Source organism: Lycium barbarum, chromosome 3 (genome assembly GCF_019175385.1).
Source record: "Lycium barbarum isolate Lr01 chromosome 3, ASM1917538v2, whole genome shotgun sequence".
NCBI classification, from domain to species: domain Eukaryota; kingdom Viridiplantae; phylum Streptophyta; class Magnoliopsida; order Solanales; family Solanaceae; genus Lycium; species Lycium barbarum.
In genome coordinates, this window is record NC_083339.1 from 25458635 (window position 1) to 25473474 (window position 14840).

Genomic DNA, 14840 nt, shown 5'->3' on the forward strand with positions numbered 1-14840 from the left:
CTTAGGATAATGGTGTCTCTGGATGGTGCTCTTTTTGGAGTGGAAACAAATGTGGGTACATGGACTTCATATCTTCCTCAGCTTCCTAAGTCATCTCTTCCCTATTATTGTTTCTCCACACGACTTTAATTGAGGCTACGACTTTGGTTCTGAGTCTCCGAACCTGCCTATCTAGAATAGCAATGGGTATTTCTTCATAGGACAATTTCTCAGTAACTTGGACATCTTCTACAGGCACAATTTTGGGAGGATCTCTGTCACGCCCCGAACCATGGCCTGGGCGTAACACGACACTCGGTGCCTGACTGCATGTGACCGAGCGAACCACATGGCTTGCTAAATCATAATGGGGCATACATGAGCGGAAATATAACGTGAAGTGCATGATGAGCTTTTATAAAACATAGTAAGTCATAATATTAAACATAAGTACTTGGTTAAGTCACGAATGCGGACAATATCATAAATGAGCCAAACCGGCTAACCAACTCTGGAAGTCTAACATGACACTTGTCATGTCTATGAAACCTCTAACATGAGTTTGAAACACGTAACATACTTGCTGGGACAAGGCCCCCAGCATACCTTTAGATGCAAAACTAAATAAAGAAAGACAATGTCTAAACCCCGAATGAGATGGGGCTCGCCAATAAGCTGGTACGTGCAGATCCTAATGAGCAGAGGTGTCGTCATGTAAATCCGTACCTGCATCGTGAAATGCAAGCCTCCGGGCAATAAAAGGGGACGTTAGTACATTGAATGTACTGGTACGTAAAGCAACTGAAAGAAATAACATGGGACATGGAATAACATGATAAGAACTGAAACTGAAAACCTGGACATGAACATGAGCATAAGCATGGATATATATATATATATATATATATAACATAAGTAAAACATAATAAGTAGGGAGAGCATTTCATAAACCGACAACATGATATCACCACGTGGATACGTGGAGTCTGGTACCTCGCCGGACCAACAAAGCCCCCATACCTTGCCAGGGTATAAGGTGGTAACGTGCCTGATGGATCCATTCAGTGTAAAATTAAGGAATCGTCCTAACTGGGCGGAGCGATCCTTGTCCTACGGTGGTTACGTAGTTTCAGGCTATCTGAGCCTTCTCGGTAATTCGTGCAACTCCCAAAAACATGAACATGATATAATTGGCTAAGAAACCCATGATTTTCGTGAATTAACTTGTACTTGACTTGTAATCATGATTTCACGAAATAACTTGTAAATATGGTTTCATGAAATAGCTTATATTTAACATGTATGTATCTTGCATCATGACATGAAATTAATTATATAATACAGTTGCATGAAAACTTGCAGACATGTAGGATATTCATGAAATAATCATATTTAGCTAAAAACATGCATGCAAGAACCCATGGAATACGAGATATGAGTTTTCATAGATTACAGACTGATTCTCAATAATCATATGGAGTTATTAAGAACACAATGATAGAATAATAGCAATTTATACATAATATAATCATGGACATAGATCTAGGGTTGTCATGAGCATGGTATAGAAACCCTAGTTTTAGTAGAGAATCATAATTTATGGATTATGAGGCGTGGAGAAGAACAATAATATTTTCACACGTAGATAGTAACTTTACATACCTGGTAATGCCCCAAACTTTAATTAAAGACTCTAACTTTGAAGAAGATTTCCAAAATGTTGAATTCTTGAACCTTTGACATGTTGTCCGAAAAAATTGATTTTAATTTCCTTTTTAGGCAAAAAACGACTGAACAAAAGAGGAAAAAGAAAAAGAAAAAATACAAAGCTCTCCAGTTGTGCGGTTTTAGTAGGGTTTTTGACCTCTTGGCAATCTTTTGACAAGAAAGAAAGAAAAGCAATGGCGAAAGCAATATCAAGAAATCATCAACAAATTCGGTATCTCTGTCACTCCCTTGCTTCTTCCCAACAATGGCAGCGTTCTTCATTTCACACTCTTTCAAATACTCTCAACGCCATCAAATCTTTACCCCTTTCTCCATTGGTTAGTCTTCTTTTTTCTACTCTATGTTTCAACTTTTTTTTTTTGTTGTTGTTGCCAATTTTAGATTTTAGGCGAAAAAATGATTTTTTTTTTCTGTTTAATTTTTGGGTATTTCAAAAGATTTCAACTTTTTCTTTTCTTTCTAATTGTAGATTGTAGGCGTGAGCTTTTTCTGTTTTATTTTTGGGTATTTCAAAAGTTTTCAACTTCCTTTTTTTCTAATTTCAGATCCTTGGGCTAAATAGTGATCTTTTTTTCTGATTAATTTTTGGGTATTTCAAACGTTTCAACTTTTTTTTTCCCCTCTAATTTCAGATAATCTGTTTTTTTTTTTTTTTTTTTTTTTTTTTTGTTGTTGTTGTTGCTAATTTCAGATTTTTGGACTAGAAAGTGTGATCTTTATCTGTTTCTTTGGGTATCTTTGTATAGTCTTTGTTTTGTACTCAAAAGATCTCTACTTTTTTTGTCTTTCTAATTTCAGATTTTTGGGCTAAAAAAGTCATCTTTTTATAGTCTTTGATTTTTGTAGTTTCTAATTCATGTGGCTGATTTTTTTTTTTTTTTTTTTTGGTGGGGTTGGGGAATCTTGGATTACAGGCTATGCGTTTGGATGGACTGGAAAATGGGTTAATTTCTTACAGGTTTTTGTGCACCTCCAGCTCTAGTAATCAATCAAATTCCGGGTCGGGAGGATCCTCTACCGGAGCAAATTCTGAAAAAAGCGAGAGCTCGGGTGGTTCTCAGAAGACTGAACAGGGAAAGGGAAAGTCTATTCGGGGTAGTGTAAGTTCCTTTCCTTATTCACAAAGATATACTCCCTCTGTTCACTTTTAGAGCCTGTTTGGATGGGCTTAAAAAAAGCAGCTTATAAGCTAAAAAAAAAATAAGTTGGGGTAGTCCAACTTATTTTTTTTTGCTTATAAGCTGTTTTCAGCTTATAAGCTGCTTTAGATAAGCTAAGCCAAACGGGCCCAATTAATTTTTTGGCCTTATTTTAAGCACAAAATGATTTTAAGTTGGCCAGCCAAACACTCAAAAAAGCTGAAAACAACTTATAGGCAACTTATAAGCCAATCCAAACGGGCTCCTACTTGTCCACTTTGGACTTTTCACGCTGTTTAAGAAATAATAAATGGAGTACATATTTTACCAATGTATCCATATTAATTGATACATATTTTTATTGGATTTGCCAAATGATTTGAAGTGAGTAATTAATACTATGGGTAAAACAGGAAAAAATAAATTGTCTTCTCTTGATATGCTAAAAGTGTACCTGTGGCGTACATTAGGGTGATCAAGGACATGTACGAGGGAGCCAAAACCAGGGTGAGGACAGTAGGAGGAGACTCAGAGCACTTTCCAGTTGTGATGGGGTTGCATCAAGGATCAGCTCTTAGTCCGTTTTTATTTGCCTTGGTGATGGATGGATTGACACGACAAATTCAAGGTGAGGTGCCATGGTGTATGCTTTTCGCGGACGACATAGTCCTGATTGACGAGACTCGTAGCGGAGTTAACGCTAAGCTGGAGTGTTGGAGACATACTCTGGAGTCTAAAGGGTTTACGCTGAGTAGGACCAAGACAGAGTACTTGGAGTGTAAGTTCAGCGAAGCAACTCAGGAGGCTGACTTGGAAGTAAGGCTTGGTACCCAGGCCATCCAGAAGAAAAGTAGTTTCAAGTACCTTGGGTCTATTGTGCAAGGCAGCGGGGAGATTGACGATGATGTCACACATCGTATTGGGGCAGGGTGGATGAAATGGAGGCTTGCTTCCGGAGTGCTATGTGACAAAAAGGTGCCACCAAAACTTAAGGGCAAGTTCTACAAAGTGGTGGTTAGACCGACTATGCTGTATGGGGCGGAGTGTTGGCCAGTTAAGATCTCTCACGTTCAAAAGATGAAAGTTGCCGAGATGAGAATGTTGAGATGGATGTGTGGCCACCACCAGGAGTGACAAGATTAGGAATGAGGATATTCGGGATAAGGTGGGGGTGGCCTCGGTGGAAGACAAGATGCGAGAAGCGAGATTGAGATGGTTTGGGCATGTGAAGAGGAGAGATACAGATGCCCCAGTGCGGAGGTGTGAGAGGTTGGCCATGGATGGTTTCAGACGAGGTAGGGGTATGTCGAAGAAGTATTGGGGAGAGGTAATTAGACACGACATGGCGCAATTACAGCTTACCGAGGACATGACCTTAGATAGGAGGGTTTGGAGGACCTAAATTAGGGTAGAAGGCTAGTAGATAGTCTCGTTATCCGTTCTTATTAGTAGTCGCATTATTGCAATATAATTTCTTGTGCTCCGATTTCTGTTATTATCTGTTATTATGTGTTATTTCCTGTGCTTTGGTTATCCTGTGTCATCTGCTCTGATTTCTGCTATTATCGGTTATTTTCTATGCTCTGATTATCCTGTATTATCTGTGTCGCTTGCATTATTTCATTTTCATATCGCTTTAAATCTCTTATCCGAATCTCTTAACCTTATCTAACCGTATCTGACTTCTTTTTATGCTTTTATTGAGCCGGGGGTCTTTCGGAAACAGCCGTTCTACCTTGGTAGAAGTCAGGTCTGCGTACACTCTACCCTCCCCAGACCCTACGATGTGGGATTTCACTGGGTTGTTGTTGTTGTTGTCTTGATATGCTAAAAGTGACAAGTAAAAGTGAAAAATCTATTTTTAGAATACTGGACAAGTAAAAGTGAACAGAGGGAGTACTACACTTATGTAATGGCATATTCAGAATTTTAAGTTAGCAGTATAAAATATTGAAAATTGCATAAACATATTTATATACTCCCTCCATCCCATTTGACTGGGCACAAAGTTGAGGAAGACTTTTGAAACTTGTGGTCCAAAATGAGTCATAGATATTGGTGTGGCTATAAATCATTTCATTAAGGATAAAATGGTGAATTTGAAGTTAAATTGTTACTAAATATAGAAATGTGTCATTCTTGTTGGGACTGACTAAAAAGGGAAGAGTGTCATATAAATTGGACGGATGGAGTAAATATTAAAACTTATCTTGTATGCATGTAACGTATGTATGTATATTAAGTCGAAGGTAACTTGTCCCGAAAACCTGCAGCCTAACACTTGCATTCGTGCTATGTTTTATGTGTATGTTTTGTTAGAAGTTATATTTTGATCATATGGAGCTGCTATTATTTGCTGAATTAATTCGATATTGAGTTTGTGGCTCGGATATAAGCTGCAGACTTTTTGCTTGCTTTGTGTGATGAAGTGTTCCATGCTTCTGTTCTGCTTTGGAATAGCTTCAATTTTATGGAAAAATAGTATGGACGCAAATGCAATTTTATCTGTTTGTAGTAGGTTGTAAAAGTTTTTTTTTTCCTGATGTTTCGTAGAGTCTGTGATTGATAAGTTTTGCTTGATATGTGCAGCCTGTTTCGTGGATGAGCTTCTTTCTACTTGTTTGCACTGGAGCAGGATTGGTTTACTATTATGACAGGGAAAAGAGACGGCATATTGAAGGTAGATTACTATGGTGAGTTGTATTAGTTTTAGGGAAAGAACTGCAAACATCGGTGAAACACAACTTAACCTTTGGGATCATTAGATTTTGGGTTTGAGGGCACCATGGATGAGGATTAGTTATCTGTCAGTATTTATGCGTTTAGGTTTTCTGGTTGTAGCACTGCCTCATTCCAAGTATAGTTCTACAATGGTTGTGTGTGTGTAGGCAGGTATATGTCAGAATGCAGAGTCAGTTAATTGAACAATGGATTTCAAAAGTCAACTTTTGCTTGTTCCTTTTGTCATCAATAAGTTTAAATCACAAATTGCATCACTTACAAAAAATAACAATAACATACCCAGTATGATTCCACAAGTGGGTCTGAGGAGTGTGGGGTGTAGGCAGACCTTATCCCTATCTTTGGTAGGGTAGGGAGGCTGTTTCTGATAGACTAGGTTTGAAAAATATAAGAGTAAAAAGGCTATGATGAATATACTGAAGAAAAGTATCGACAACAAAAATAGTGAAGATAACCAAAGTAAAAGAAACAACATTAGTAATAAAATGAAGAATAAGATAATGATATAATAATAATAATAATAATAATAATAATAATAATAATAATAATGCTGGTACGGACAAGAGGGAGAAGATAAGGCACTATAAACTAGAACCATGCTTTCCTCAGAAAAGAGAGAAATCACTCGCTCGACTACGTACTAATCTTCTATCGTAATCCTTTGACCTCCATGCTCTCCTATTTAGGGTCATGAGCTGAAGAACAAATCATATCTCTTCTGGAGTAATAATTTGGAATCTATCCATTTGTCACGTGTATGAGGGTCTCTGCTGCAAAACCTCTGATTATGCTTGTTCTTTGGTCCATGACTGAACTCTTGTGCTCTTAAAAGAAAAAAAAACACACACACATGCTGGAATTTATTTTTGAGGATGTTGGGTTTTGCAAAAAAATAAAATAAAAAAATGTTCTGTAGTTTTTCCTTTGTCTTCATTTGATAGGGTAAGTGTGCATTTTCAGTAGCTTGTTGTATCCGTAAAACACTGTAAAATGGTCGCTTACTTACACACAATAGTATCTCTTTTTAATTGAACTAAACCACTTTGAGTTTTTCTTTGAAAGGTTAACATATTTACAAGTGAAAAGGAAGAAAGACTGCTCCTGAAACCTAACAAAAATCTAGGGCGTCTATCATTGAAGCAGTGTCTTCTATGTATCTCTGGTTAGACCAAAAACAAAAAAGTCTAAGGCAATTCAACTTATTCATCTGAACTGAATTGCCAATGTTTTCAAGACATCTGGAATTCCTCTCTTTCCAGATTGTCCACCAAATGCAAGTTGGGACAATCCTCCACATATCTATGCTTAACAATCCTGCTCCAGCTTCTTCCCAGCTAAACAAGACTTCAATAATCTTCGTTGGCATTCTCCAAACCATGCTTCTTAGGCTAATGGAGTTCTTCATAGCATGTCTGTGATCCTGAAGTTTAGGAATAGATGGCTGACTGTCTCAGCTTCTTCACCACACAAGTAACACTTCGAGCATAGGTTGATCTTTCTCTTGCTAAGGTTGTCATGTGTCAGCACCACTTCCCTGGCTAACAACCAGGTGAAACATGCTACCTTGTAAGGTGTTTTAACTTTCCAAATGTGCTTCCATGGCCAGTTGACCATCTGCTGATTGCCTCTGTTAAGTAGCTTAAATACCCATTATGAAATTTTGGTTTCTTAAGAGAAAGGTCAGATGTGGTGCTTCGTCTTTTACTTCAAATAACAAATAATTGTATTTTAATAATATTTTACTAACCCTGCATTGATAAGCTTCTTTTATGATTATTCAAATAAAGTTAAAGATTGTAAGATCATACGTTACAATATGTGTTCTTGCGTTGCTTCTAAGTTCCTATCATTCTAGTTTGCTGATTCAGCTTGTTACTTATTGTTACAGATATCACCAATGCTTCAACTTCTGTAAAGCAAGGACCTTCAGTTGGAAAAGCAGCCATTGGTGGTCCATTTAGTCTTATTGACCATAATGGAAAACCAGTAACTGAGAAAGACTTCTTTGGCAAGTGGACAGTTGTATATTTTGGTTTCACTCACTGTCCAGATATATGCCCCGATGAGCTACAGAAACTCGCTGCTGCCGTTGATAAAATTAGTAAGCCTTCTCATCATAGTTCTCTGCCCTAAATGGATGAACTTTTGCATGGTCCACTTATTATCTGACATCAGTTTTCTTGCAGTTTTATATTATCCTTCCTCTTGCCTTCAAGTTAATGTCTAATTTTCCTAGTTTTAATCCAGACTTGATTCCCAATTTGTTTGGTCAAATGGACGCAATAATAACAGAACTAAAGGAGCATTCCGATTGCCAATGTTTCTTCAGTGAAGAAAAACTGATGGTGCATATTAAGTATCATGTGAACTATGAGCATGAGTTGCGTAGGCTCAAACCATAACCTTTTTCCTTGCTTCATTGTAATTCCATTTTGTGCATGAAAATGTTCAAACTGGTTTAATATTCTCCTAACGGAGACATTCGATCATTCGGCTACCTAGTGAAGAAGTTGTTAGCTAATGTCGTAGCAGACTATAATAAGGCAGCTACTGACTTTATGGTTCTAATTTTTTCGTTCTGAGAGAAAAGCCCATAAATTGTTAATCTATAGCTGTCATGATGTTTTTTTCCTTTTAATTTTAAGAATATGGGGATATATTAATCTTCTAACTTGTAATTTATTCAATATGCAGAGGAGAAGTCTGGAATTCAAGTTGTACCTTTATTTATCTCAGTTGATCCTGAAAGAGATACGGTTGAGCAAGTAGGCGAATATGTTAAAGGTGTATTTCAGATTGAACTGATTATATATCGTGCATTAATTAGGTATACTTGTAAGGTTGCAACTGATAATTTTGCACTCAATGTTTAGAGTTCCACCCGCACTTGATTGGCCTCACTGGTACCCCAGAAGAGATAAAGAAAACAGCACGTGCTTATCGGGTTTACTATATGAAGACAGAAGAAGAAGGCTCAGATTACCTTGTTGACCACTCAATAGTCATGTATGTATTACTTGATCCTGCTTATCCTAGCAATGATTGCACACCTTCGATTTTTCTGCTTCCTTACAGATTAATAATATCCTGCATACAGAGTCTTTTAAATTTTCAGCACCTTTAATGATATCTAAAATGTGGTGCTTCAAATGATGTGGTTTGCATAGAAATGCGGGGATCATTCAAATTTATGCAGGTATACCAGTAATACTATATAACAAGCATTAGAAAAATAGCTATACTACAGTGGTAACCATTCTCGTTATCTTTTTCCTTCATGAATCCTCCATCTGGAAAGCACTACTTATAGTGCTTGTAGCCCCTTAGTTTCCATTTGATCACTTCAAAAGTAAGCGTGCATTGGGACCTATGTGCATGAACAAAACCTTATAGAGTTGGATATTTACTGATGAAGACCAATATATGTAGAAGTAACCTATGTATGGAATGGGAGTGGAAATATAGTTGAAGTTGGAAGTGATGGCTGGCAAGTGAGCTCAAAGCGGTGTTAGTTTTTTGTTGGGAGATAGTGTGCTGATGGATTGCCGAGAGATGGGCATTCATGATGAGTTTTTAAAAGATGTTTTAGCTTTGACTACTTGAAATTTGATCATTTATCATTCTGTTTAGTTTTGATTAACTAGACTAATTCTTGCTATTTGAAATAAACTAATTCTAATAGATGAGGATCTATAATCTAGGATTTATTTTACTAATTAAACGGAGTTGAACAATTATCGTTTAAAGATTTCTCTCTCCTCTCTCTGACTTTCTCTCTCCTCTGCTCACCCAACCCAACGGTAAGATCACTGTTCAGATCCAGGTAACAGTTTTCCGGCCACTGTCACGTTCAGGTAACGCCGGCTACTTTTCTGGCCAGATTTACTTTTTTTTTTTCTCTTCCCTTTAATTCTTCTCCTCCTCCTTCTCCTCTTCTTTTTTCCCCTCTTTTATCTGCTTCTGGCGCTGCCAGAACGCCGCTGCTCCGTCGACGGCGACTTTTCCGGCATCTTTTTCCGGCCAGTCCTCTCTTTCTCTCTCCTGTTCTCTTTCCTTTCCCCCCTCTTCTCGTCTCCCTTTCAGGTCGTGTGAACAGTACGCCGGCAGTGAACAGTGCCTTGACAGTGAACAGTACTCTGACGTTGAACAGTGTTTTCCGGCGACGAACAGGTTCATTTCAACTGGAGTTGGTACCTCCGGTTGCCATATCTATTCTTTGTTCATACACTTGTAGTTATATTTTGCTGACTTTAGACCTTTGAATAATTTATTAGTTCATACTCGTTTTCGTGGCTTTGGGTATTGATGGTAGACTAGGGTCATGTTCTCGTTCGGGGACGGGGACGAGGGTTAGGAGGGGTAAGTGGGTTAAAGGAGCGTCTAGGCTGAGAGTAGGCTCTTGGAACATTGGGATGTTAACGGGGAAAGTCCATAGAGCTAGTTAAGATTCTTAAGAAGAGGAAGATTAATATAGCTTGTGTCCAAGAGACCAAATGGGTAGGTCCTAAAGCTAAGGAGGTACACGGGTATAAGCTTTGGTTCTCTGGTAGAACGAAGTATAGGAATGGGGTAGGCATTTTAGTAGATAGTGATTTAAGGGATCAGGTGGTAAAGGTTAGGAGAGTCACTGATAGGATGATGTCGATTAAGGTGGTCGTTGAAGGGCTCACTTTGAACATTATTAGTGCATATGTGTCGCAAACGGGCTTAGGCGAGGAGGAGAAGAGGCGCTTTTGGGAGGATTTGGACGAGTTAGTGGAAGGCATACCGCCTACTGAGAAGCTTTTCGTGGGAGGGGATTTTAATGGGCACATCGGGTCTATTTCGGGAGGTTATGATGATGTGCATGGAGGCTTTGGCTTCGGGGACAGAAATGGAGGAGGAGTTTCACTTTTGGATTTTGCAAGAGCTTTTGGGTTGGTGATAGCCAATTCGAGTTTCCCAAAGAAGGAGGAGCACTTGGTAACCTTCCGTAGTTCGGTGGCTAAGACTCAGGTAGATTTTTTACTCCTTAGGAAGGACGATAAAGGTCTGTGCAAAGACTGTAAGGTCATTCCGAGCGACAACCTTACAACCCGACATAAGCTCTTGGTGATGGATTTAGGGATCAAGATGACGAGGAAGAAGAGGGTCGGGGATGACCGACCTAGGATCAGATGGGGGAGTTTGACAACGACTAGTGCCTTGGAGATGGGAGAGAAATTGAAGGATATGGGGGCCTGGTATAGTAGTGGGGATGCGACCAGTATGTGGGATAGGACGACTTGTTGCATTAGGGTTGTAGCAAGTGAAGTGTTAGGGGTCTCGTCAGGTGGCCGTGGTCGGCATCGAGGGGACTGGTGGTGAATTGGAGAAGTGCAAGGGAAGATGGAAGCAAAGAAGGTGGCGTATGCGAAGTTGATAGAAAGCAAGGATGAGGTGGAGAAGTGGACGAATAGGGAACTTTATAAGATAGCGAGGAAGGAGGCGAAGTTGGCGGTTTTGACGGCAAAAACGGCAGCTTTTGAACGTCTTTATGCTGGACTAGAAGAGAAAGGCGGGGATCAGAAATTGTTCGGGCTAGCCAAGGCGAGGGAGAGAAGGGCACGCGATGTGGATCAAGTGAAGTACATCAAGGACGAGCATGGAAAAGTATTGGTAGAGGAGACTCTCATTAGACGGAGATGGCAGTCATACTTCCACAAACTCTTGAATGAAGGAGGGGACAGAGACATTGTGTTGGGAGATTTGGAACATACAGGGAGGCGTCACGATTTTGGGTTTTGCAGTAGTATTAAGGTTGAGGAGGTTAAGAGTGCTGTTCGTAGGATGCGCAGGGGAAGAGCGACCGGACCGGACGAGATTCCTCGGGAATTTTGGAAGAGCGCGAGCTCGGTAGGTTTGGAGTGGCTGACTAGGTTTAATGTCATCTTTAAGACGGCAAGGATGCCTGAAGAATGGAGGTCGAGCGTAATGATCCCTCTATACAAGAACAAGGGGGATATTCAGAGTTGCAACAACTATAGAGGTATCAAGCTGCTAAGCCATACTATGAAAGTGTGGGAAAGGGTGGTGGAGATGAGGGTGAGGAGAAGAGGCATGTCTATTTCAGAGAGCCAGTTCGGATTCATGTCGGGGTGCTCAACTACAGAAGCCATCCATCTTGTGAGGAGACTGGTGGAGCAGTATAGGGAGAGGAAGAGGGATTTACACATGGTATTCATCGACCTAGAAAAGGCTTACGACAAAGTTCCAAGAGAGATCCTATGGAGATGTTTGGAGGCTAAAAGTGTACCTGTGGCGTACATTAGAGTGATCAAGGACATGTATGAGGGGGCCAAAACCAGGGTAAGGACAGTAGGAGGGGACTCAGAGCACTTCTCAGTTGTGATGGGGTTGCATCAAGGATCAGCTCTTAGTCCGTTTTTATTTGCCTTGGTGATGGATGGATTGACGCGACAAATTCAAAGTGAGGTGCCATGGTGTATGCTTTTCGCGGATGACATAGTCCTGATCGACGAGACTCGTAGTGGAGTTAACGCTAAGCTGGAGGGTTGGAGACATACCTTAGAGTTTAAAGGGTTTAAGCTGAGTAGGACCAAGACAGAGTACTTGTAGTGCAAGTTTAGTGAAGCACCTCAGGAGGTTGGCGTGGAAGTTAGGCTTGGTACCCAGGCCATCCAGAAGAAAAGTAGTTTCAAATATCTTGGGTCTATCATGCAAGGCATCGGAGAGATTGACGATGATGTCACACATCGTATTAGGGCAGGGTGGATGAAATGGAGGCTCGCTTCCGGAGTGCTATGTGACAAGAAGGTGCCACCACAACTTAAGGGCAAGTTCTACAAAGTGGTGGTTAGACCGACTATGTTGTATGGGGCGGAGTGTTGGTCAGTTAAGATCTCTCATGTTCAAAAGATGAAAGTTGCCGAGATGAGAATGTTGAGATGGATGTGTGGGCACACCAAGAGTGACAGGATTAGGAATGAGGCTATTCGGGACAAGGTGAGAGTGGCCTCGGTGGAAGACAAGATGCGGGAAGCGAGACTGAGATGGTTTGGGCATGTGAAGAGGAGAGGTACGGATGCTCCAGTGCGGAGGTGTGAGAGGTTGGCCATGAATGGTTTCAGAAGAGGTAGGGGTAGGTCGAAGAAATATTGGGGAGAGGTGATTAGACAGGACATGGCGCAGTTACAGCTTAGCGAGGACATGACCTTAGATAGGAGGGTTTGGAGGACCCACATTAGGGTAGAAGGCTAGTAGATAGTCTCGTTATCCTTCCTTATTAGTAGGCGCATTATCGCAGTAGAATTTTTTGTGCTCTGATTTCTGCTATTATCTGTTATTTCTTGTACTTTGATTATTCTATCTTATCTGTGTCGCTTTCGTTATTTGCATTTCCACATCGCTTTGAATTTCTTAGCCTATCTGACCTCTTTTTATGCTTTTCATTGAGCCGAGGGTCTTTCGGAAACAGCCGTCCTACCTTGGTAGGAGTAAGGTTTGTGTACACTCTACCCTCCCCAGACCCCACGTTGTGGGATTTCACTGGGTTGTTGTTGTTGTTGATTAGAACATGATTGAGATTGACTAATGAATTAGTAACTATAATTGACCAACAAGGTCCTACCTCCCAAGGTAGGGGTAAGGTCTGCGTACGCTCTACCCTCCCCAGACCCCACCTTGTGGGAATACATTGGTTATGTTGCTGCTGTAATTGACCAACAAGTTATAAGTTATTGGAAGCATTTTTGGTCATTAATTCATAAAACCATTTTTTTTTACAGTTACCAGTTTAAAAAAATAACAATTTTTCTCACATATTAACCAGAAATTAATTCTTAAGATGAGCTTCATTTTATAATAAATACAAAGATATTCCATGTAGGCATCAACTACTCCAAAGTCCAAACTACTGGGAGACGTAATTTAAGTTCTTGTCATGCTAGTTTGCATTTTTGTTTACTAGCAGATGACTTTTTCTCCTTATCTGCTTAGATGATAAATTGATGGACATATCACCGTTTGGCCATGAATATGATTTGGAATTTTGAAATAATATTTGAAGTTTATTTCAAATAAGTGTTTGTTTATCAATTTGGTCCATTATTTCAACTTCAAACTTGAAATAAAGAGTTTGAAGTTTGAAAAACAGAGTATTAGGAGCATTTCGAGTTTTTACTGACAAAACTTAACTTTTTTCTCCAAGTCCAAACACCAACGAATCCAAATACCATTTTTTCACCTTGAAATTCAAATACTCCCTATTTTTTCCTTTCCAAATTTCAACCAAATCATGTCCAAACTCTAAGCTTTTAGCATATCTAAGGTTGCGTGCAAAATATTGTTGTGATCTATCTTGTATTTGATGTGAAGTTCCAGCCTAAAGTGATTCTTTGAGATTCTTTATGTCTTCTAAAACTTGAAATCCTATGACCTTTCTTAAAAGGGTTTAGATTGTTCTTCATCAAAGGGTTTGGATTGTCAACAACTCTGGTTTCTAAAGACAGTATGTGGATGTTATTATAGCATGGGAATTTGATGAGATTGATGATACAATTTGCAGGTACCTTATGGATCCTAAGATGGAGTTTGTGAAGTTTTTTGGGAAGAACAACGACGTCGACATGCTTACTGATGGAATAATTAAGGAGATAAAGCAATACAAGCAAGCCAAGGCATAATACTCTTTAAAAGGTCTAGCTGTTGCTAGAGCATTGAGCATTACATTCAGTGGAAAATTTGCGTACACAATAAAGAAATTTTGAGTACTTCAGGTCTTACATGATATTTGACACAAAAAGGAAGAAGAAGACATTCAGCTTCATTATTTTGAACCAAACTGTTGCAGTTTGATGGTATACCATAATCTTAAATTAGGAATATACTTGCTCTCTAAGATATTTGTTAGTTTACTGGCATTACCCTTGGCAACTAAGCAAACGCTGTTGTCCTCAATAATATAAGGTTGAGTAATATCATGAATTTTGCAGTTCAGCAGAACTTTTTATGCAGTAAGAATGTTGTCAATTTCTTGTGGCTGAACTACTAATGCTCATGATGACTTTGGTCAACTTTTTACCCCTCAATGCAAGGATGTGAAATATTATGCTACTGTGAGCTGAGAGAATTCCGAACATTTTATTACGTGTTTCACATAAATAATATTAGTTGTGTGTAACTTCTTTTGTAAGGGGAGGGCCAAAGTTTGTGGATCCAAAAGTGTAAGAATATTATCCACATATCTGGAAGTCATAGGATGGAAATACAAGA

The 14840-nt window shown here is 39.4% G+C and overlaps 1 protein-coding gene across 2 annotated transcripts; it reads left to right on the top strand.

Annotated features, from left to right (window-relative positions):
• The first annotated feature begins 1801 nt into the window (after positions 1-1801).
• LOC132630824 (protein SCO1 homolog 1, mitochondrial) lies at positions 1802-14588 on the top strand. Of its 2 annotated transcripts, none has more exons than XM_060346422.1 (7): positions 1802-2024; positions 2622-2807; positions 5436-5526; positions 7477-7689; positions 8283-8372; positions 8462-8594; positions 14134-14588. In XM_060346422.1, the coding sequence occupies exons 1-7, from the start codon at positions 1881-1883 to the stop codon at positions 14249-14251; spliced, it is 975 nt and encodes a 324-aa protein (XP_060202405.1). In that variant the 5' UTR covers positions 1802-1880; the 3' UTR covers positions 14252-14588. The 2 variants fall into 2 exon arrangements, with proteins under 2 accessions (XP_060202405.1, XP_060202406.1); XM_060346423.1 differs by lacking the exon at positions 1802-2024 and adding an exon at positions 2183-2296.
• Positions 14589-14840: the final 252 nt, after the last annotated feature.

Coding starts and splice junctions, on each gene's coding strand:
- LOC132630824 (XM_060346422.1), top strand. CDS start 1,881: ATGGCGAAAGCAATATCAAGAAATCATCAACAAATTCGGTATCTCTGT. Junction 7,690..8,282: donor TGCTGCCGTTGATAAAATTA/GTAAGCCTTCTC, acceptor TTCAATATGCAG/AGGAGAAGTCTGGAATTCAA. Junction 8,373..8,461: donor AGTAGGCGAATATGTTAAAG/GTGTATTTCAGA, acceptor CTCAATGTTTAG/AGTTCCACCCGCACTTGATT.